At 40.7% G+C, this 23,242-nt stretch overlaps 1 protein-coding gene across 1 annotated transcript; it reads left to right on the top strand.

Annotated features, from left to right (window-relative positions):
* Window positions 1-2,576: 2,576 nt before the first annotated feature.
* On the top strand, window positions 2,577-5,071 carry LOC306861416 (junctional adhesion molecule-like; the record flags this gene model as incomplete). Its single annotated transcript, XM_079403655.1, has 3 exons — window positions 2,577-2,946; window positions 3,046-3,402; window positions 4,932-5,071. 3 exons carry the CDS (start codon window positions 2,577-2,579, stop codon window positions 5,069-5,071), a joined length of 867 nt encoding a protein of 288 aa, XP_079259781.1.
* Window positions 5,072-23,242: the final 18,171 nt, after the last annotated feature.

The following is a 23,242-nucleotide window of genomic DNA, read 5'->3' as shown; positions in this document are numbered from 1 at the left end:
CGAGGAGGACTGCCGCACCCGTTAGGCGGCTGACGGGCCAGGATGCCGGGCCGCCGAATCCCCCAGAAGCGCCGGGATTTCCGAAGATGGACGAAGCCGCGCAAGAGACGCCGCCGCCACTCGCTCCCGGCCCCGAGAGGGGAGCGCGTGCGGCCACCGGACTCCGCCCCTTCCCTGGACCCTTCCCTCCTGAACACTGCCCTCCTGCACAGCCCCGCAGCACGACGAGGACACCAGATCCCTGTTTATTTTGGACACTTTTCCCCCTTTGGACACTTTATTTTAATATATTGTTTAATAAAAACCTCTCAGAGGCTTGACGCCACGCCCACTGTGTCTGTCGTTGGCTCCTCCCGCCACAATATGCACAAGAGGACTTCTCAGTACAAATTATTATTGAAATAATAGATGATAGAGGTGTAGTCAAGACCAGTGACAGCTGGCCAATAAAGGGTGCCACCCTCCCTGAGCCACACAGAAAAAAAAAATATATATTTTTTTATTATTATAAATTATACATATTAATATTTGTATATATGATAGAGAATCATCTGTGCAAAATATATATTTTTCCTATATTTGCCCTCTACCTGTCCTCGTGTCTGAAGTTCAGCTCTGGGTGTGTGTCTGTAGGTCAGGTAATGGCCAAAAAGTGTTTTCAATTGATTGCTAAATCTGCCTGTTCCACATAAAGGCGGGCTGTAGCTTTTAATGCTATTGGCCTACAGATTAAATGCAAATCCAGCATAGACAACATCTCTGTACCTTGTAGTCATGATTTTATAAGCCCAATTCCCTTCTTTCACTGTAAACATGGCAATATTGTTTTTAAACATTAAAGTTGAAGTATCTTCAGAACATTCTGCATGGCTGCAGGTTACTGATGTCGTCATCACTGTGAGTTTTTGGTTTTATAGTGAATCAATAATCAGAATAATCAAATCCAAGAGTAAAACAAAAATACATAGATATTTATTTGATAATATTTTGTAATTATTCAGCTTTATAGACTCTGAAAGAGACCAGTGAATCAGGTTCACATGATGATTATAACAACATCTATACATAACCATCAACATCTTTCTTGCCATAACAAATGTAATAAATACAAAATTGCTGCAGCCAAAGAAAAGCCAATATTCAAAAGTCAAGGGACAAGAGCGCAACAAAAGCTTAACACTAATCACCATAATGGTAACACTAAACAATAAGACGTCATAATCTAAACCTCTGTAATTCTCAATAAACACTTCTCTAGGCGTCTGACAGAAGAAAAGTCAATGTGGTTAGTAATGTGTGAAGATGGTAATGTTGTTTGAGGAGCTGATAAATCATTCCTTCAATTATTCTGCTTGTTAACAGCAGGTGTTCATCATTAATGCTCAATCATCAGTCAATTAATCACTTAATTATTGCATTAAAGGGCTGTTTACACAAAATTTTCAACTAAAAACAGATGTGTTTTGGCCGTTCATTTACATAACAAATGTTTTTTTTTTTTTTTTTTTTTTTGTGGGTCTGTGCGTGTTTTGGAGTGCAAGCTTTTGAAAACAATATCACAATATCATTAAAGTCTCTGTGTAAACTACAAATGTTTGCTGTTGTGTGCAAACTACATGACAGATCGGCGACAGGGGGTCACACATTTCACTTGCCCTGTATCTGCTGTCTCATTGGCTGTAGGTCTATTATGACTCCTCCCCCTGAACTTTCCCTTGCCCTGTATCTGCTCTCTCATTGGCTGTAGGTCTATTATGACTCCTCCCCTTGAACTTTCCCTTGCCCTGTATCTGCTCTCTCATTGGCTGTAGGTATATTATGACTCCTCCCCCTGAACCTTCCCTTGCCCTGTATCTGCTCTCTCATTGGCTGTAGGTCTATTATGACTCCTCCCCCTGAACTTTCACTTGCTCTGTATCTGCTCTCTCATTGGCTGTAGGTCTATTATGACTCTCCCTCTGAACTTTCCCTTGCCCTGTATCTGCTCTCTCATTGGCTGTAGGTCTATTATGACTCTCCCTCTGAACTTTCCCCTTGCCCTGTATCTGCTCTCTCATTGGCTGTAGGTCTGTGACTCCTCCCCCTGAACTTTCCCTTGCCCTGTATCTGGTCTCTCATTGGCTGTAGGTCTATTATGACCCCTCCCTCTGAACGTTCCCTTGCCCTTTATCAGCTCTCTTATTGGCTGTAGGTCTATGATTCCACTCCCTGAATTATTCTTTGCCCTGTCTCTGCTCTTTCATTGGCTGTAGGTCATTGCCGATGTCAAAACACATTTCACACTGCATACACTGCAGGTCCAGATATCTCATGGGCATTGGTGACGCATCAGCTCTTTGATAACGCACACTATGTGAGTGTCTTACGCGTGAACGTCTCTCTCTCTCTCTCTCTCTCTCTCCTTCTGAGTGAGTGGACCTTGGAGAAATAGAATGGACCTCAGTACTTACTCTCAAACTAAAGTACATCATTTGACAATTCAACAGATAAAATAGGGATGCAAATTTCAACAGCTAAAAATGTCATTGTGGTTTTTGACTTCAAAAGCTTTATTTTATTTTTCTCTTTCCATTTCTATGGGGAAAACATTGTTTTCAGGGTTGACTGTGCGTGGTCCCTCTGGTCCTCTGGTTGCTCCTCTGAGATCTTCAGTGGTTTTGCCCTGTTCTGTTGATGAACCTTTATCAGTGGAGGGTCTGGAGGTGGAGTGGAAGAGAACAGACTCAGAGACTTTAGTTCATCTGTATCAAGATGGTGAGAGTCGAGCAGAAGCCCAACAGCAGGATTATCAGGATAGAGCTCATTTCTTTACTGAAGAGATTCAGCGTGGAAACTTCTCCCTCCGTCTGGACAACCTGAGAGCTGAAGATGAGGGACGATACACATGTAATGTTTACAGTCAGCAAGAGTCTGGTGAGACTGTGGTTGAAATAAAAGTTGATGATGGTGGTGAGTATTGACCGCATGAGTTCCTTCCTTCATTTTAACTATGATTTAACAGAAACTAATATATTTTATGGTGTGATATAACTGTCTGACTTTCAGAGCTTCTGCTAGTATCAGGATCGAGTCGCTCTATTTCTGCATCTGTGGGTGAAGACGTCACTCTGAACTGCTCTGTAGACTCCCACATCACACTTGAAGACATTGAAGAGGTTTCATGGAAGAAAACAGATGAAGATGAAGATATTATGGTTCTGCTCTACCAAGACCAAGTGGATTTACCAGATTCATCAGATGAGCGATACAGAGACAGAGTTGAGTTCTTCAGTGATGAAATCCCCAAATTAAACTTCTCTCTCAGACTGAAGAGTGTCAGAACTGAGGATAAAGGAGTTTATATGTGTGAGGTGTTTGCTGGAGGACTTTCAGCCAATACAACTGTAGTGCTGGAGGAACTGGGTGAGTAACAGATAAATGATGCATGTTTCATACTAAATTTGGCAAAAAGATGCCAGCATCCTTATTTTATTTTTACACAGAGTTTGGTAGGTCTGTTGCTTCTAGTAAAATATGTTGCCTTTAGCAATTTTTGAATTATATGCCAATAGTGGAAAATTATGAAACTTAATTTTTTTTTTTTTGGGGGGGGGGGGGGGGGGGGGGGGGGTTGCCAAAGTTTGCATGCCCGTAACTCAATAATTATTAAATACATCTTAATATCCTTTTAGATTTTGGTTCTTAAACTCTTTTTTCGGTATCGTTATTTTTAAATGGTGTTGAAGGCTGTTCTTTCACTCCCCCTCCTATATTTACTGCTGGTACTGTGAATCGAACCTATGGCCTTCGGGTTATAACTCTCTAATCATTAGGCCACAACTTTTCATTTGAAGAGCAAATAATGTTAAAACTAGAAATGTAGCCTTTTCCCCTATATCAAAACAAATGCATAGGACATATCTGTCTAAAATCTTATTCGTGTTAGTATTACCTGGTGACCTCTAGCACATTGTAATAATTGTGGAGGTTGTCTGTGATCTTAATTCCGTACAAATCGTCTGTCTGTAATTTGTGAAGTAAAAATTCCCCCGCAAATGACCTACCATATTTTGCCAAACACAGAGGTCCTGTGATAATATTAGTCCCGTGCGAATCGGGATCTCTGTGATTTGGCCAGCGTTTGGTGGGGTCGTATATACTTTTTAAAGGTTTTTGTTTCCTGTACGCCTCTTTATCCATCTTTTGTGAAGAATGGAGGCTGGGAGGTGTTTTGCAAGTATGTTGGGTGCTGGATCATATCGCTATAGGCTACTCCATACTACTATACAATTTGCACTTTTGTGTAAAGAGAGAGCTGAAAACCATCAGAAGAAAGAAAACAAAAATGATTAGATGGAGATGGATGACATGTAGAGCAGCATGCAGTGAGGAACATTCTTCTGTTTATGATACAGTATATAACGTTACGCAAAGCCTTGACATCATATCTGGGAGATAAGTCTGTAAATTCGAGTAAAATCACAGGCTTCGTTTATCCCGTGCAAATGAGCCACTCAAAATTCAGATGTGGGAGGGTCATTTCTAAACCCCACGAGGTCCTCAGATAATACTAATCCTGTGCGAATAGGGCTTAAGAGACTAAAATACACCGAATGGTCAAGTAGAGGAACATTAACTTAATCTCACCAGTCTTTTCGTAAGATTTTATGTTTGAGTCAATTATAGGGAGATTTGGAAGATGGGATTTTATTCATTTTAAGTGCTTCTGAAGCTACCAAGAGTTCAAATAAGCAGTATTGTCTACTCTACATGTTTGAAGCAAGTTTATTTCCTTCATGCCTGTCATTTCCCGTGAATCACATTCATTCTCATGATGTGAACATTTGACAAAATATCTCAAAATCAGTAGAAATGGTATTTGAAGGACAATATACTGGGAACAATATACACGATCCTGTTCCTCTTTGTTCAGAACTGTCTGTGTTTCACAGGTTTCTCAGTTTTACACATAATGGTGTTGATTCTCTGTGTTTCTGCATCTGGATCTGCTCTTCTGCTCTGCTGCCTGATCTACTGCAGATCACCTACTAAAGGTATGTGTATAACAGAAGAAAATTCTTATCAGCTGTAATTCAGTGGTTTTCAACTGCAAGATTATGACCCAATAACAACAAAAACACCAAAAATTATAACACCAATAACAATAATAGTAATAATAATAATAATAATAATAGTTTAAATGTTGATAAGTCTGTGTATCGAACAAATTCTACAGCATTCTGGCATAAATCTTACACTGTCATATGGCTTATAAAACAGTTCAGTGTTTTACGCTGGTAAATGGCACCTGCCGGTACAGAAATTAAATTTTTTGGTTTTGTTTTTTTTGGATTTAGGAATTTAGAAAATTATCTTTAGTGTTGTAGTTTGTGAAGTCTGTTGTGGTGAGGGAGCAATATATTGGAGGGGACAAATAGGAAAAATGTTGAGATGTCTACAGTAAATTAGGATTAAGACTAGGGCTGCAGCTATCGATTCTTTTTGTAATCGATTAATCTAGCACTTAATCGATCGATTAATCGAGTAATCGGATAAAAACTTTTTTTGTGTTTTTAAACAATCAAAACAAATAATGCATAACGAAAATTATGTGGCTGTAAAATGATCAAGCATTTGGCTTTTATTATTATTCAAACTTCAACATTTGGCTCCAAAACTAAGCCTATTTATTGCAGTTTTTACCCATTAAGTGCCAGTGCCAACAATTATATAACAATACAGTTAACTTACTGTAAAACATGTATAACAAAAACTATGAATACAAACTTAAATAGTAATGGCCATTTGGCCTTAGTTTTGTCTTCTTAATACAACATTTAAAAAAAAGGATTGCACCTTCTGCAAATCACCTGAGAACAAAAATAAATGAATATAAAATATCAAGCCAAACAGGTACACAATGTATACAATTTATAAAAAAAATAAATGTAAATAAAACAATTATAAATAAGAATCAGAGTTTTTCAGCTGTAATCTCAAAACAAACATCAAAATGTACCTAGATGAGGTAGAGAGTGAGTGAGTGAGTGTGTGAGTGTATGTAAGAGAGAGAGAGATTTCAGATTCTACAACCGCTTATAGTTGCAATGGAGAAACGACAACATATCCACATGCTCAGCACTTAGGCTTGCCCTACGTTTTGAGGCAATGTTCCCAGCAGCAGAGAACAAGCGCTCTGAGGGTGTTGAAGTTGCTGGGATCCCCAAGAAAGACTTTGACAGCTGTGCCAAGGTTGGATATCTTGCTTGATTTATTCTCCACCATGGCAGTGGATTCTCCTTCTTGGAAATAGGCTGTTCACCAAAATACTCAAAGACCTCCCTCTGCACCGATCTGCTCATCTGCTCATCCACCTCATCCTCTCCTTCATCCTCATCCCAGAATACTTTTGTGATGTGATCTACCGGTAGTGTGTGTAGCTGATGTGGTGGCAGTGGCTTCCTCCTTACATGTGTCTGTTTTGAGTCCTTTCTGGCAGCGAGTGCCATTGATTGAATACTAGTTTGGACCTTCAACACCTCTTCAGCAGGCAAGAACTTCAATTTTCTAAACCTGGGGTCCAAAGCAGCAGCCAGAAGGACAGGGTTGGGAGCATCAGGTAGAAATTCATACAGCCCTTGCCACCTCTCTGTGATCTGCTCTGCAGCAGAAGCCTGAAATGCCTTCACTGGTGCAGTTTCAGGTTCTGCAGCCTCTTGAACAGTGCATGACTGAGCTGGACAAACAAAGCATGTCCATACTCCGTTGTGAAGTGCTGAGAGGGAGAAAAAGAGTAAAAGCAATTTAGCTTATTAAAATGCACAACAGGTTTCCCCATACACAAAAGAAATATGTTTGAAATGTTTTCACAATATATCTGAAATATATTTGCATTGTTGTTCACTTATATTTATCATTTTGAAATATATTCTGAAATATAACTAAAATAAATGTATTGGGCCAATTTCGAATATTTGCATATATTCCAAAAAATATATTTCAGATATATTGTGAAAACATATTTCAAATATATTTATTTTGTGTATGGGTCATGCTGTAATCGAGCCCTGAAAGTATATAGTATGTTTCATCGTAAAAGCCATTCACAACTTTTTTGAAAGTAAATTATTTCCATTGGTTAGTTGCCTTATACCACAGCTGTTAAATAATGTACGTTTATTATGTAAGGGATAAACCATGACGGCCAGTGCAATTCTATGAAAATATACCACACCTCCACGGCACGTCGGATAATCGGCCGTGTTCTGAGGTCCTGCGCCGATCAGCTCGCTGGTTTGTTCACTTCCATCTTTAATGAGTCCCTTGCTACCTCCGTGGTTCCCAACTCATTCATCCGTCAAAATCCCTGTGCCAAAGAACAATAAACCCTCTTGCCTGAATGACTATCGCCCAGTTGCCCTCACATCTATAGTCATGAAGGTTTTTGAGAGACTTGTAAAGAGCCACATCTGCTCCTCCATCCCTGATACTTTGGACCCTCTTCAGTTTGCCTATCGCCCAAATAGATCCACGGACGATGCCATCTCTCACGTTCTCCACTCTTCCCTCACACACTTGGACAGCAACAATGGGAATTATGTAAGGCTGCTATTCATTGAATATAGCTCAGCTTTCAACACTATAGTCCCCATCAAGCTAGCTTCTAAACTCATGGACCTCGGCCTAAACTCCTCACTCTGTGACTGGATTCAAGACTTCCTCACCGGCAGACCTCAAGTGGTGAATGTTGGCCAGTTCACCTCAAACTCCATCACCCTGAACATAGGTTTTTAACCGAATAATGCCAGGAGCTCACAAAAAGTGCTAAAAAGACGAGTCATATCCACACCGCATAATAATGTATTTTAATGTTTTTCTGCTAGCATCCCGTTCAATGTCCTGTTACTTGACTGGAGATGAGTCTGATTTGTGCACCCTTAGTTCACCCCTTAGTTTGACAAATTAAAACTGTGTCGTTGAATAAAACGTGTAGTACACAGGTTTTTAACCGAATAATGCCAGGAGCTCACAAAAAGTGCTAAAAAGACGAGTCATATCCACACCGCATAATAATGTATTTTAATGTTTTTCCTCTACATTTGTGCAGTTTTGGGATGATTTATTGTATTTTTAAAATGTATATAAATGAATAAATTATTTTTAAATAGGTTTTTATATAACAAAATACAAAAAGTAAAATTCACTTTAAAAAAGACATAAATCTTTCCATGTTTTTTATTTATTTATTTTTCTTTAAATCTATTTTATGACATTATAAAATCATTATTATAACAATATAAAATGACTATCAAAGTGACAGATTATTAGAGTCAAACCTGAACGTGGTTTTATATTTGTGAGTAAGTGGGTGTGCATGTTTGTGCATTTCTTCTCCATCATGGTATTGTGGTATCACCCCTTTCCGTTTTTGTGTTTTCTGCATTGTAGCTGACATTTTTGACAAATTAAAAAAAATTACCCCGAACAGCGCATACGTTTTAAGACACCTAATACAAAGTCGGATGGTCACACTTTAATTTGGGGACCAATTATTACTATTAAATATTAACTATGACTTTTCCCTCAATAAACTGCTAATTTGCTGCTTATTAATAGTTTCAGAATCAGAATGAGCTTTATTGGCCAAGTATGTTTGCACATACGAGGAATTTGTTGTAGTGACAGAAGCTCCACAGTGCAACAGAAAGACAGTAACAGGACAGGACACAGATCATAAAAGAATAATATACAAATATACAAATAGGCAATGTACAAAACAGCAAAAACACAATATATTTTTTATTTTTTTTTATTTTCGTGACGTATTGTCAAGTATGGTGACCCATACTCGAAATTGGTGCTCTGCGTTTAACCCATCCAAGTGCACACACACAGCAGTGAGTAGTGAACAAATGCACACACACACACACACACCGTGAACACACACCCGGAGCAGTGGGCAGCCATGCTGCAGCGCCCGGGGAGCAATTGGGGGTTCGGTGCCTTGCTCAAGGGCACCTCAGTCGTGGTATTGAGGGTGGAGAGAGCCCTCATTCCCTCCCCCCACCTACAATTCCTGCCGGCCGGGGGCTCGAACTCGCAACCTTTCGATTACGAGTCCGACTCTCTAACCATTAGGCCACGACTTCCCCGTCTATATAATATAGACAACTATGTGTGTACAGGTCTGCAAACACTGAAGAGCAAAGCACTGTAGCTGCCATCCGTGGCGCCATCTTAGATGCTGTTTATTTTATTATTATTTTATTTATTTATTTTGTTAGTGAGGTAGTTGTTAAGTTTAGGTATTGGGTAGGATTAGGGATGTAGAATATGGCCATATAGAATATGTGCTTTATAAGCACTAATAGTCATGCTAATAAGCAACAAGTTAAGAGTGAGAATTGGTCCCTATAATAGTGTTAGCAGTGGGACGAATATTTAATTAAATCATAATTTACCATGTGACTGAATGTGAGTTATTTTGTGTTTTCTCTCCAGACACAGTCTTCCGTCTTCAGATGTCTCTCGTCTTCTGTCCAAATATTCTGATGTTTTTAGCTTTTGTCTTCTGGGGTGTTTCTGAACGTGAGTGTTTAACTACTGATTGCTTATCAATGCATTATCATATGATAATTCATTATCATATGATTATCATATAATTATTATTTTTTTGTTAGTACAGCTATATTATAATTTGTTTTTGTTTTGTTTTGTTTCAGGATCTGTGAGTGAGTCGGTCTCTTGTTGTGCTCTTTATTTTCTGAGGCCTCTCCTGTTGCTCTGGGCGGCTCCATATATTGATCATTTTACAGGTATGATTCATATGATCTGTGTTTTAGTGGAGATCAGAAAGTGAACAATGTACCCAGATGTTCAGACATCATTTAATCTTTGATTTACCTAAATAAATTTGATTAAAACTTCTATTTAATTGTGTATCAGTGGTATTTGTCCTTCAGCTTGTTGATGTTGTGAGTGATATTATGATTGTAATCATTAAATATTTTCTGTTTTACAGGCACAATTGAATCATTGATTCTGAATTACAGTTATGTGGCAGAATATTTAGTTCTCTCACTTGTTGTTTATTCAGGTAAACATCTAACATTATCATGAACACATTATAGTGCACATTAACAGAAATAAAACAAATGTACTCGTCAGAATTTAATTGTAATATTCTGCAGCAAATCTGAATCAATAACTTGACATAAATCATAGCATATGTAGAAACATTGAGCAGCTCTACATGATGCATGATTTGTGTTAGTATGACAGATCCTGCATGTGTTCAGTGAATCTCTGTGTGTTTATAAGACTGAATCACTTCTGATCTTATTAAAAACACTCTGATCTACAGCTGATAATGAAATCTGCATTATTACACTAAAATATCAGTTTACGTTAAGGAACTCAACTGAGTTTAAAACTAAAGCTACCACTAAATTATTCGTAACATGTTTTGTGGTCATGACACACGTCATATGAGCAGAACAAAGGTCACGGGTCAGTATCAGGAATAGACTGAAAACAAAGCACTGAAGCTCAGATTATAACAGACAGTCAGTGAAAACACAATACTGAAGATGATTTACATATAAACATCAGTTTAATGTCAGCAGTGTTTGTCATGCCTCTGACCTGTGTTTATATGTTGTCTGTGTTTATATTTGATAATACTGTAGCTTCTTTGTCATCTCTTCTTTTCTTCCAGCTCTTTTTACAAGTGCTTGGCAAAAGCTTCTGAATTACAATACGTTTGACAGAGCCGTGATCATAGTCCTGTTTGTGATAGTGTTTGTGTGCTGCCTCTGCAAAATCACTTACAGTAAGTATTTCTGAGATTCATTCCCATCAGTCATCAGGTACCAGAGACAGTTTGTTTGATTCACTTTACAGTTTTTCTCACTTGATTTGACACATTTCTCCAATCTCAGGTCACTCTTCTCAAAACAGTTAACACAGTGATCTGAACACTTGTAATTATCCTAAACAGATTGTATGTTTTCAATCATTTCATACAAATCACAATCATTTTCTCAAAACATTGTGCACAAATTTGTCTGATGTTTTCATGATAGTTAATACAGCCAATTAAAACTTTAATCTATCATGAAAATACAATTGCAGCTGTTTTTATTTGTTTTACACAACTCACAAACATGTATGCACCATTTGTCCAAACACAACAAAAAAAAAGTACATTAATAGGAAGAATTCAGTGCTTGATTTTGCTGGAGTGTGTGTGTGTGTGTGTGTGTGTGTGCGTGTGTGTGTAAGAGTGTGTTTAGATTGGCTCTGTTAATTGTTTTGAGAGAAATTACATTACTTTGAAAAAAAGTGTTGAATCAACTGAGAAAAACTATAATGTAATAAACGTACTCGGTTACTATCGTAACCTCGGTTCCCTGAGATACGGAACGAGTACTGCGTCTTGCTAAAGACGATATGGGAAAAAGCCTTTTTTTTCCTTTACTGAAGCCTTATTCAATCACGCAGTGTAACTGCACGACTATTGTAAACCTGTTGTATATGCACCATCTGAAAACCTGCCTCCCCTCCACCTTCGATGAACATCAGTTTGCTTACAGAGCTAACAGATCGACTGAGGATGCAATAGCCATAGCTCTCCATAATGCGCTGTGCCATCTGGAACATCAGGAGAGCTATGTGAGGATGCTTTTTATTGATTATAGCTCAGCCTTTAATACCATCATACCGGACATCCTCTTCAGCAAACTCACAGATCTGGGCTTACTCACCTGTACTTGGATCAGGAACTTCTTGACTGATCGCCCTCAGACTGTTAAACTCGGTCCCCATCTCTCCTCCACCCGCACGCTCAGCACTGGCTCCCCTCAAGGGTGCGTGCTGAGTCCAATTCTGTACTCTCTCTATACGCATGACTGCCGCCCAGTTCAACACCAGAACAACATCATCAAATTTGCAGATGATACTACAGTGGTGGGCCTAATCTCAAAGGAGGATGAGGCTGCCTATAGAAATGAGATCCTGAGATTGTCAGAGTGGTGTTCAGCTAACAACCTGACACTTAACACCACCAAAACAAAGGAAATCATCCTTGACTTTAGAAGGCACAGGGCAGACCCCTCTCCCCTCTACATCAATGGAGACTGCGTAGAGAGGGTTCAAACATTCAAATTCCTTGGTACAATCATCTCAGCAGACCTCAAATGGTCAGCCAACACCACAGCGATCATCAAGAAGGCACAGCAGCGCCTTCACTTCTTGAGAGTGTTAAAGAAGAACAACCTAAAGGAGAAGCTGCTGGAGACCTTCTATCGCTCTGCAGTGGAGAGCCTGCTGACATACTGTATCACAGTATGGTACTGGAGCTGTACTGAGGCAGAGAGAAAGGGAATACAGCGGATCATTAACACCGCACAGAGGATCATTGGCTGCCCTCTTCCCTCCCTGAACGATCTTTACAACTCCCGCTGCCTCAGCAGAGCCCAGAACATTGGAAAAGACTACTCTCACCATGGTTCTCACCTGTTTAAACTGCTGCCCTCTGGCAGGCGCTACAGATGCATTAAATGACGGACCAATAGACTCAAGGACAGCTTCTTCCCCAGAGCTATAATCACACTGAACACACACATGCACTGAACACTCACATGCACTGACATCTTACTCAGTACAAAATGTGTATTTGTGTACCATATTTCTGTGCAATCTCTATTCTTAAGTCTTTATTCCTTCAGTCCAGTACAGCCTTGTATTCCTGTGAAACATCTTCACTTTTTACGCAATGTTTTTTTTATATTCTCATTCCAAATAGTTTTATTCAGAGCCAGAAGTCTACCTCATAGTAGTGCAATAATCTTTTGATAAACTGTGACTTATTATTATTATTGTTGCTTTTGTTTATATATATATATATATATATATATATATATATGTATATATATATATATATACAAGCAACTCTTTCTATGTTTATTTTCTTTATTCTTTGTCTTAGCTTAAACATTTTAATTGTACATCACTTTGTAGTATGTATATTTATTTATTTATTTATATTTTTCTATTATGTACCGTGCACCTTATGCAGAAGCTCTGTAATTTCGTTGTATCTTGTGTACAATGACAATAAAGACATTCTAATTCTAATTCTAATTCTAATTCTATTGGTTTGTGCAGTGTGTAAAAAACGAACCAATGTTTCGGCAGTGGAGCTGCACGAGCCTATGGTGACGAAGCCCGCCAGATCCCGCCAGAATGGGTGGGGTTACCTGGCTATATAATCGGCCGTCTCGCCATAGGATCCTCAGGTTTACTTCGACTGAAGCGACGACTGAGTCGTGCAGCTACCTGGCACGGCAAAGTACGCAGTACTCATTCCATATCTCAGGGAACCGAGGTTACGATAGTAACCGAGTATGTTCCCTATCGATACTCCACTCGTACTGCGTCTTGCTAAAGACGCTATGGGAACACAATTCAATCACGCTGTGCTATGGTAGAGGAACGACTGTGTAAAATACCTCCATAAGCATTCCATGCTCAGAGGGAAGTAGTATACTTGGGCTAAAACGAGCTGAGCTCATAGAGGTCACGCTCAGCCCGGGTCATTCCATGTATTCCTCACATACTCAGCACTTTCAGGGCTGAGATATGTAAGGAACCCATCAGAGAGCTTGAGTGCCCGTGCAGTCAAGAGTTCTCCGTTAGGGTTGTTCCCACAACGTAAGTCATACTCGTCTAAGCAGATAGGACCCTGGCCTGTAAGGCAGGTACATCCAGCTTATAAAACCTTGCAAATGTGGACGGCGAGGCCCAGCCGGCCGCCGCACAAATGTCTGTAATGGACACACCGCTAGACCAGGCCCATGATGAGGCAATGCCTCTAGTCGAATGGGCTCGTACTCCAATGGGGCATTGAAGGCCCAAGGAAGAGTAAGCCAGCGTAACGGCATCCACTATCCACTTAGAGAGTCTCTGCTTCGTGACCGGAAGCCCTTTGGCGCGGTTACCGAAGCTAACAAAGAGCTGTTCCGTGCGCCTGAAGGAGGCGGAACGCTCAAAGTAGATCCGTAGGGCTCTAACAGGGCATAACAAAATTAACTCCCGGTCCTCCTCTGAGCGAGGAAGCGCGGAGAGTGTGATGACCTGAGCTTTGAATTGAGTGGAAAGTACCTTAGGTACGTATCCATGCCTTGGTTTTAGGACGACCTTGGAGTCGTTTGGCCCAAATTCCAGGCAGGCAGGGCTCGCAGAGAGTGCCTGCAGGCCTCCTACTCGCTTGACTGACGCTAGTGCTAGTAGCAGAGCAGTCTTCAGCGACAGTGACCGAAGGTTCGTGGACTGGAGCGGCTCAAAAGGAGGGCCCATTAGGGCCCTCAGCACAGTGGGTAAGTCCCACGTAGGGACAGTAAGGGGCCGAGGCGGATTCAGCCTCTTGGCACCCCTCAGAAAGCGGACAACAGCATTGTCCCTGCCCACTGATTGGCCCGCAATAGGGGCGTGAAAGGCCGCTATAGCCAATACGAACACCCTGAGTGTGGAGGGAGAGCGTCCTTTATCCAGCAGTTCCTGCAGGAAGGACAGAATCACCGCCAACTCAGAAGTAGGGGGGGTCCTCACCACGGTTTAGACACCATTCGGAGAAAACCGCCCATTTAAGGGCATAGAGGCGTCTCGTAGACGGGGCTCTAGCCTCAGAAATGGTATTTAGCACTCGCTCTGGGAGACTGGTAGGCTCCCGTTGAGCGGCCAGAGGTGAAGCGCCCACAGTTCGGGATGAGGGTGCCACAATAAACCGTTCGCCTGAGAGAGGAGGTCTCATCTCATGGGCACGGGCCAGGGGGCTGCGGTTAGCAGCTGGGTCAGCTCTGACATCCAAGGCTGGTTCTCCCACAGGGGGGCCACCAACAAGACCTTGTGTCGTTGATCCCTGATTCGCCTGATGACCTGAGGAATCAGATCGATCGGAGGGAATGCATAAAGGAGGAGGTTGGGCCAGTCGTGGGCCAACGCATCCTTGACCTTCGAATAATAGGCTGGGCAGTGAGAGTTGTCTTTGGAGGAGAAAAGGTCTACTTCGGCCTTGCCAAATATTCTCCAGATCATTCGAACCGTCTGCGGATGGAGCATCCACTCTTCTGCAGGGACGTTGCTCCGTGATAACATATCCGCTCCTTGGTTCAATCTGCCCGGCAAATGTGCTGCTCTCAGCAAGCGCAAGTTGAGCTGAGTCCACTCCAGAAGTCGCTCTACCATAAGGAAGAGGCGCTTTGAGGAGAGACCTCCCTGGTGATTTACGTAGGACACCACTGACATGTTGTCTGAGCGGATCAGCACATGTCGTCCTCTTAGCTCTGGCAGGAAAAACTGGCAGGCTCGACACACTGCTAGCATTTCTAAGCAGTTGATGTGGAGGATCCGCTCCGCCTTCGACCAAAGGCCAAAGGTCGGTTTGCCTTCGCACAGCGCCCCCCAACCCATGTTGGAGGCGTCTGTCGTGACAACTTTCCTGCTGCAGACCATCCCTATTGTTACACCCTTTCTGAACCATCGTGGGTTCTTCCAGGGGGCCAGGGCCGTTACACAGGCCTGGCTCACCCTGATATGTAGGTGACCGTGTCGCCATGTGTGGGGCGGAACCCGTGGTTTCAACCAGCGCTGAAGGGGCCGCATGCGAAGCAGGCCCAACTGTAGCACCGGCGATGCTGCGGCCATGAGGCCCAGCATCCTCTGAAACGCTTTGACGGGGCGAGCTGTGCCGCTCTGGAAGGAGGCTGCGAGCTTTTGAATGGCCAGAGCGCGTTCCGACGCTAGCACAGCTCTCATCTGAGCTGAGTCCAAAACTGGGAAGAACGGCGAGGGTCGCTGTCGAGGGGCCTGACGGCGCCCCGGCAGGAACCACTCATCGAGACGGCTGCGAGAGGGCTCCTCTGGTGGAGACCAATCCAGTCCCAGCTCTTCGACTGCACTGGAGAGGACACGGAAGCGCTCGGCGTCCATCCCAGCTGTAGCAGTGCTGGGCGCTGAAGAATGCGGGAGGGCGGAGTCTACAGCAGAGCCCGACAGCTCCTCTGCATCAGAAGCTGCCAATGACATGCTGTCATCGGCCAGCTCTTCATCACTTTTTCCAAACGAGACCCGATCGCTCGCGGCAGCGGAGGGACGCTGGTCGGGCTGGGAAAAAAGGACGGGAGAATGTTCTCTCTGTGGCGAAAACGAGGCACGCGGGTCTCGAGCCGGCATGAGCTCGCTCTCAGCCGAGCGCTGAAATCCTCTGCCCCGCCGTTTTTTCCTCACAGGTCCCTGGGAGGAAGAGAACGGGAGGGCGCGAGGGGCGGGATCGCTCTCTGAAAAGAAAGCGATCCACGAGCGCAGAGAGGCGAGACTGAAACGCTCGCAGTGCGAGCATTCAGTGTCAGCGACCGCGGCATCCGCATGGGATTTCCCCAAGCAGGAAACGCACTCGCTGTGGCCGTCATCGGAGTGCAGGGGAGCCCTGCACGAGCCGCAATGTCGGCCAGGCATTTGAAACAACGCCTGTAATTTGACTCTTTTAGAGCGCGTGAATTCGCCGGATGGCGGCAGCGAACAGACCGGGGCTTCTGCGGGGCTGGAGCGCGATGAGCGTCGTCTCAGCAGGCAGGAGGTCTCTGGCTCAGCTGCGAGGCGTGTCAACGGCGATGGCGGCTTCTTGGGATCAGCGAAGGCGAGATGTCATCGCTGAAGGAGAAGAAATCTGAGGATCCTATGGTGAGACGGCCGATTATATAGCCAGGTAACCCCACCCATTCTGGCGGGATCTGGCGGTCTCCGTCACCATAGGCTCGTGCAGCTCCGCTGCCGACCCATTGGTTCGTTTTTAACACACTGCACAAACCAATAGTCGTGCAGTTACACTGTGTGATTGAATAAGGCTTCAGTAAAGGAGAAAAAAGGCTTTTTCCCATAGCGTCTTTAGCAAGACGCAGTACGAGTGGAGTATCGATAGGGAACTATATGCAATACAATCTAGATTTTGATACTGAGATACAAATAGATTTTAATGTTCGGACCTGATAGTTTAGAATATTAATAGAAAATAGTGAACAGTGGTCTTTTTCACAGTTTTTAAATTAGAAACAGTCATGTTAATTAATTCTGTTCAGTTCATCTGCTTTTGTTATTGATTTTATTGTTTGTTGTTGTTTTAAATTCTGCCATTATAATGGCTCACAACTTCAATCAAATAATCAAATCAGATCTTAATTATCTAAAATGTTTCTTCTAGTTTTAGTTACAGAGGTTGGAAAGAAAAGTGGGCGGATAATAGAAATCTTTGATCTTGTGGCTGATATGATCTTTCAAATCCTGCCTACTCTACAATTCATCCTCCTCTTCTACACGTTTGGAGCCGGTGAAGCAGGTGAGTTCATATTTATAATGATTTTGCTTTATTTGTGTTCATTTTATTGACATTTGAACATGTTCATTCTTCTATTGACTGAGACTGATGTTCATCATGATTAATCTGCTGTGAATCTCTTGTTGAATTATAATATCCAGCATTAATATAATTACTCTCCTGTGTTTAGGATTCCTCATGATTGTGATTTTACCAGTGCTAATGATGATGACAAATGAGACATGGCTATATAGATGCAGATATAGACTGAACTGTAAGTATCTGCTGATCATGATCTGATCTCTGTTGAACTGCATCAGTCTCTCTCTGATATCAATAATCTGTTTCAGAAACCCATTACACTGATATCCTGACTTATTCACAGAAACAAACTGATCTAACGTGTTTGATTCCTGAAATCAGATAAAGTTACTGAATCTTGGGACTTTAGTACTTGTGTTACACATCTATATATATATATAATGAGTTCTGTTCATCTGTGCATCTGTTTGTGAGCTGTATTACAGTATCAACAGCTTCACTGATTATAATGACAGCACATCTGATTTCTAGTTTACTTCATTTATTTATCTGTGTTTTCATATAATGGCCTGATTCACTGATCCATTCAGATCCACTCCATCCAATCACAGACAGAAAATAAGATGAAAATGAAGATTATAAAATCCCATAGACTTGACTAATTGTCTTATTTACTATTACACTTTTTCAAACTAAACATGCTTAAATTGCTTACATTACCTTATTTCATTACTTAAATCGTATTTCTATCGCTGATGAAAAATATTTTGCATTACATTAAAATAAATACAAATTTAATCAGCCTATTCTATTTACAATTGTATGTTGTGGTGGGAGGAGCAAACGACAGACTAGATCAGGTGTGGCGTCAGGCCTCGGAGAGGTTTTTATTAAATAAAATAATCAAATAAAGTGTCCAAAAGGGGGTAAAAGTGTCCAAAATAAACAGGGGGTCTGGTGTTCTCGTCGTGCTGCGGGGTTCGTGAAGGAGGGCAGTGTTCGGGAAGGAAGGGTCCAGGTTAGGGGCGGAGTCCGGTGGCCGCACGCGCTCCCCTCTCGGGACCGGGGCGCGAGTGGCGGCGGCTTCTTTTCAGCGGCTTCGTCCACCTTCTGTCCGCGGCACTTCCGGGGGATTCAACGGCCCGGCATCACGTGTGCGGTTTTACATCCGCTCTCGACGCTCCCTTCCTGGACCCACGAGGACACCAGCGTGCATGCGCGAGGAAGAGACCGGTCTCCCGAGGAGAGGCGCGCTCGGCATTTAAACAGCGGCGGTGATGAGGCTCTATTCTGATCATGTGCGCCTCATCACACGCCGCCAGCCCTGGCTGTTTCAGCGCCCCTCCTCTCACACACCCACTCCCGTCGGGAGCCTGGTGAAGGGTGGCGAATAAGGGAGTGGTGATGATAATAAAGGGGGATGGCAGCCGACTCGTCACAATGTGAAATTGAAATCAACACCAACTTGGTTTTAAAATGCATCGCAAGATCTCCTAACTGATGATCACAAAGGGAAATCACCTCCGTGAAGTGCCCACCGCATGTTCCCTTCACTAACGGACTTCTGGAAGGTCCCTTTGTGAAGGGATTAAGTTGCAAATGACGTCCCTACAAATGGCGTGCCAAAAAAGCAAAAAAGCAGTTTGGAATTGGCCCAAGATTACACAAGATTAAATAATTAGACTTTAAAATTATTTTTTTTTTTCGTTTTTCTATGCAACATTTTTATTTTTTTTTTGCTTTTTTATGTGCCACAAATAAAGGGATTTTTTTTATTATTATTCATTTATACTTATGTTTCTAGGCGGTTACATTGACGAAATGTTCAGATGAGCCAAGACTATTCAAACTCCAGCTGTCAAAATTCAAACGTAAAACTCTGTCTGTCTGTCTGTCTATCTATCTATCTATCTATCTATCTATCTATCTATCTATCTATCTATCTATCTATCTATCTATCTATCTATCTATCTATCTATCTATAATCTTTATCTATCTATCTATCTATCTATCTATCTATCTATCTATCTATCTATCTATCTATCTATAATCTTTATCTATCTATCTATCTATCTATCTATCTATCTATCTATCTATCTATCTATCTATCTATCTATCTATCTATCTATCTATAATCTTACTCTATCTATCTATCTATCTATCTATCTATCTATCTATCTATCTATCTATCTATCTATCTATCTATAATCTTACTCTATCTATCTATCTATCTATCTATCTATCTATCTATCTATCTATCTATCTATCTATCTATCTATCTATCTATAATCTTACTCTATCTATCTATCTATCTATCTATCTATCTATCTATCTATCTATCTATCTATCTATCTATCTATCTATCTATCTATCCATCTATCTATCTATCATCTGACTCTATCTCCATCCATCCATCCATCCATCCATCCATCCATCCATCATGTTGTTGATGAGTTTGTGTTGCGTTTTTTCCTGATTAGTCTGTCAGTGTATCCATGACTGATGTCTGAGTTTCTCTGTCTCTGATGGATTGATTTGAATTTTCAGGAGAAGTGAATGATTTGATTGTTGAGTGTCTGAATGATGATGATCTGTGTTCAGATGTGTCTCTGTGTATCTTTATTCAGTCAGTTTAACCCCTGATCAGATCTGTTTCTGTCATCAAATCATTCTCTCTCTCTCCTGTTCTTCAGTTTCATATTCAGTCCTGAAGACAGTGATGTTAATCTTCATATTAGTGACTAATGCACTGATGATCTGTGTTCAGATGTGTCTCTGTGTATCTTTATTCAGTCAGTTTAACCCTTGATCAGATCTGTTTCTGTCATCAAATCATTCTCTCTCTCTCCTGTTCTTCAGTTTCATATTCAGTCCTGAAGACAGTGATGTTAATCTTCATATTAGTGACTAATGCACTGATGATCTGTGTTCAGATGTGTCTCTGTGTATCTTTATTCAGTCAGTTTAACCCTTGATCAGATCTGTTTCTGTCATCAAATCATTCTCTCTCTCTCCTGTTCTTCAGTTTCATATTCAGTCCTGAAGACAGTGATGTTAGTCTTTATATTAGTGACTAATGCACTGATGATCTGTGTTCAGATGTGTCTTTATTCAGTCAGTTTAACCCCTGATCAGATCTGTTTCTGTCAGCTAATCATTCTCTCTCTCTCCTGTTTTTCAGTTTCACTTTCAGTCGTGAGGACAGTGATGTTAGTCTTCATATTAGTGACTAATGCAGTGATGATCGGCCTCTTCATATTCACTCTGGACAAACAAACAGGTACAGTACTATTTAATAATGTTATCAAACACAGCACATCATTGATCTTGCAGATATTAGTTTATCTTTCAGTGTTTTCATGTTCACTTCTCATGAAATATGTCACAGAGTTGATCACATGATCAGTATAAAGCTGACTGTGCTGTGATGAAGACAGAAACAGCTGGAAGATAAACAGAGTCTTGTGTGAAGATGAGATGAAGTGAGTCTGTTTGTGATTGTGTTTCAGATCCGATCGGATGGGGCTGTGTGATGCCGTTTCTGCAGATACTCTGGGCACTTATGTACTTCACAGATGCTGTTTACGACAGAGATCTCAATTTGTCTCGAGGTACAGTATCATCATCTTCTGATCATCTTCTTTCTGTGATGTTTTTCTGGTTCATGTACGATTAAATACTTCAGTAGTTCACAATATTAAACAGCGCAGGAGCAGTAATATTAATATTAAGCAGGTTTGTGTGTGTTCAGAAAAGACTGAATCAATAATAAAGCTGTAAATCTGGTTCCTGATGGAAACGGCGGTCAGACGCTGGATGTAACGGTCATCATTACATTGATTAATCTCATTAATCCAGTCATTAGCTCTTAAATATGTCAGTTTCACACAATAACAGCAAAATATAAATCACTGATAAACACAAAACTTGAACCTGTTACTGTCACTCCTCTGTTGAGCAGAAAATACCCTGAACTCTGAACTGAAATGATTGTAATTCATCAATGTTTAAGAGTACAGACCTAAGACTGGTCTTTTTGTGAAAGTGTTAAACATTTTTCTTTTACACAAAATATTTAATACATTTTATTTTATAAAACAGGTCTAACTCTAAAACTGATAGACAATCAAAGTCTTGACTCTAATCAATGACAAATATTGTGGTCCGTGTTGTATTTAGTTCAGGTGCTGTACCAAACATATCCACTAGACTCCCCCCAAACTCCATTAAACATTTCTGATGTGTTCTGCTGTCATAAATCAATATTTTCCTGCCACAATATAACTTAAATCACAAAACAGCGGCCAAATACTGAACCCTGAGTCTCAGACCTTTGCGATGATGTGTGTTTTGTCAAGATTAGAAAAAAATAAAGTTTCCATAGTAATGCAATAAAAACAGTTTTACAGGATGAACTGTGAGTGTTTTAAGATTTCTAATGATAACTAATTTATGATGAGTACTAAAATATTTCACTGGATAAAAGCTATAAATATAGAGCGAGCCGAGCATCTTGTTGTGAGGACACAGAGTTAATCAGTCTCAGATGATCTGAAGAAGAAGAAATCAGTCAAAACACACCACACAGATTAAACAGTTAATGAGAAATCAGATAATTCAAGAAAAGACTGTGTTTTTTGTTTTTAATGTGGCCTCGTTTTCTCTAATAATATATTTATAGTAATTAAATAGTGCTGAATTAATATAAAGCATTGCTGTATTGATTATATCAGCACTGATGTGTCTGAAGGTGATGTTAAATGTCTTCTAACGCTGTGTTTCAGAGTTTGATCGTTATGTGTCGGTGTATGTGTTCGGATCAGTCGCTGTAGTTTTACTGAACTCTGCTGCATTAATAACTGAACTGATCCTGAAAACAGGTGAATGAACAACATACACTTTATTATACAGTATTTGATTTGAGGAAACTAACTTTAAAGAAAATAATTCCATAATGAAGTTCCTGGTAAATACTGTATACTTTAAACATGTATTAATAATGAATATTATGAGCTGAGTTTACCTGTATTTATCAGGAGCAAGTATAAAAGTTCAGATTGAATTGATGTCTCAGTGCAGTGCTTGTGTTTTTCAGTGAATGGAGATCGTATGATGGCAGATCTGAGATTCATTGTGTTTCCTTCTGAATCTTTATTTGTCGTATCTCTGCTGATTTCTGGATTCTCAGGATCCAGTGAGTATAAACCTGAATTATTTCTGTTACAGACCATTCGATCACATTTACATCAACATCAGCTGGTCTTCATGTGTTTTCTTGTCTCTCTCATTTCTTCACATTTCTCAGTTATTTGTCTGAAGCTTGATATAAATGATTATTCCTTCAGTGTTGTGTGTCTCTGTTTGTCTTGATTTGCTGTGAAGCTGGTGTTTAATAACTGAGAGATTCAGTACACACTGTACAGTAGCTAGAGCTGGACGATATGGACAAAATTTATATCATGATATATTTCTTAATTTCAGTCGATATGATATAATTCTGATATTGATATGAACAATATTCCAAAAAAGCCTCAGATAACTTAACAAAAACACCCACCACTGTACCAAACTTCTGAAAAATGAATTTGCCAAGACTATGAAACCTCCTCTTGTAATATAACTAATATAAAAAAAAAATAATAATTAGCTAATATATATAAAAAAAAAAAAAGTTATTTAGCCTTCATACAAACAAGAAATGTGAAATCACTGTCAAATAAATAAGACTCTCAGACTCATCTTATTAAAACTATAACATACACTACTAGACGAAAGTTTTTGAACGGTAAGATTTTTAATGTTTTTTTTTTTTAAGTCTCTTCTGCTCACCAAGCCTGCATTTAGTCAGTC

Source organism: Barbus barbus (assembly GCF_936440315.1).
Source record: "Barbus barbus genome assembly, chromosome: 4".
Taxonomy (NCBI): domain Eukaryota; kingdom Metazoa; phylum Chordata; class Actinopteri; order Cypriniformes; family Cyprinidae; genus Barbus; species Barbus barbus.
Note: the sequence above shows the minus strand (reverse complement) of the source record. Positions and strands in the feature narration are given on the sequence as shown.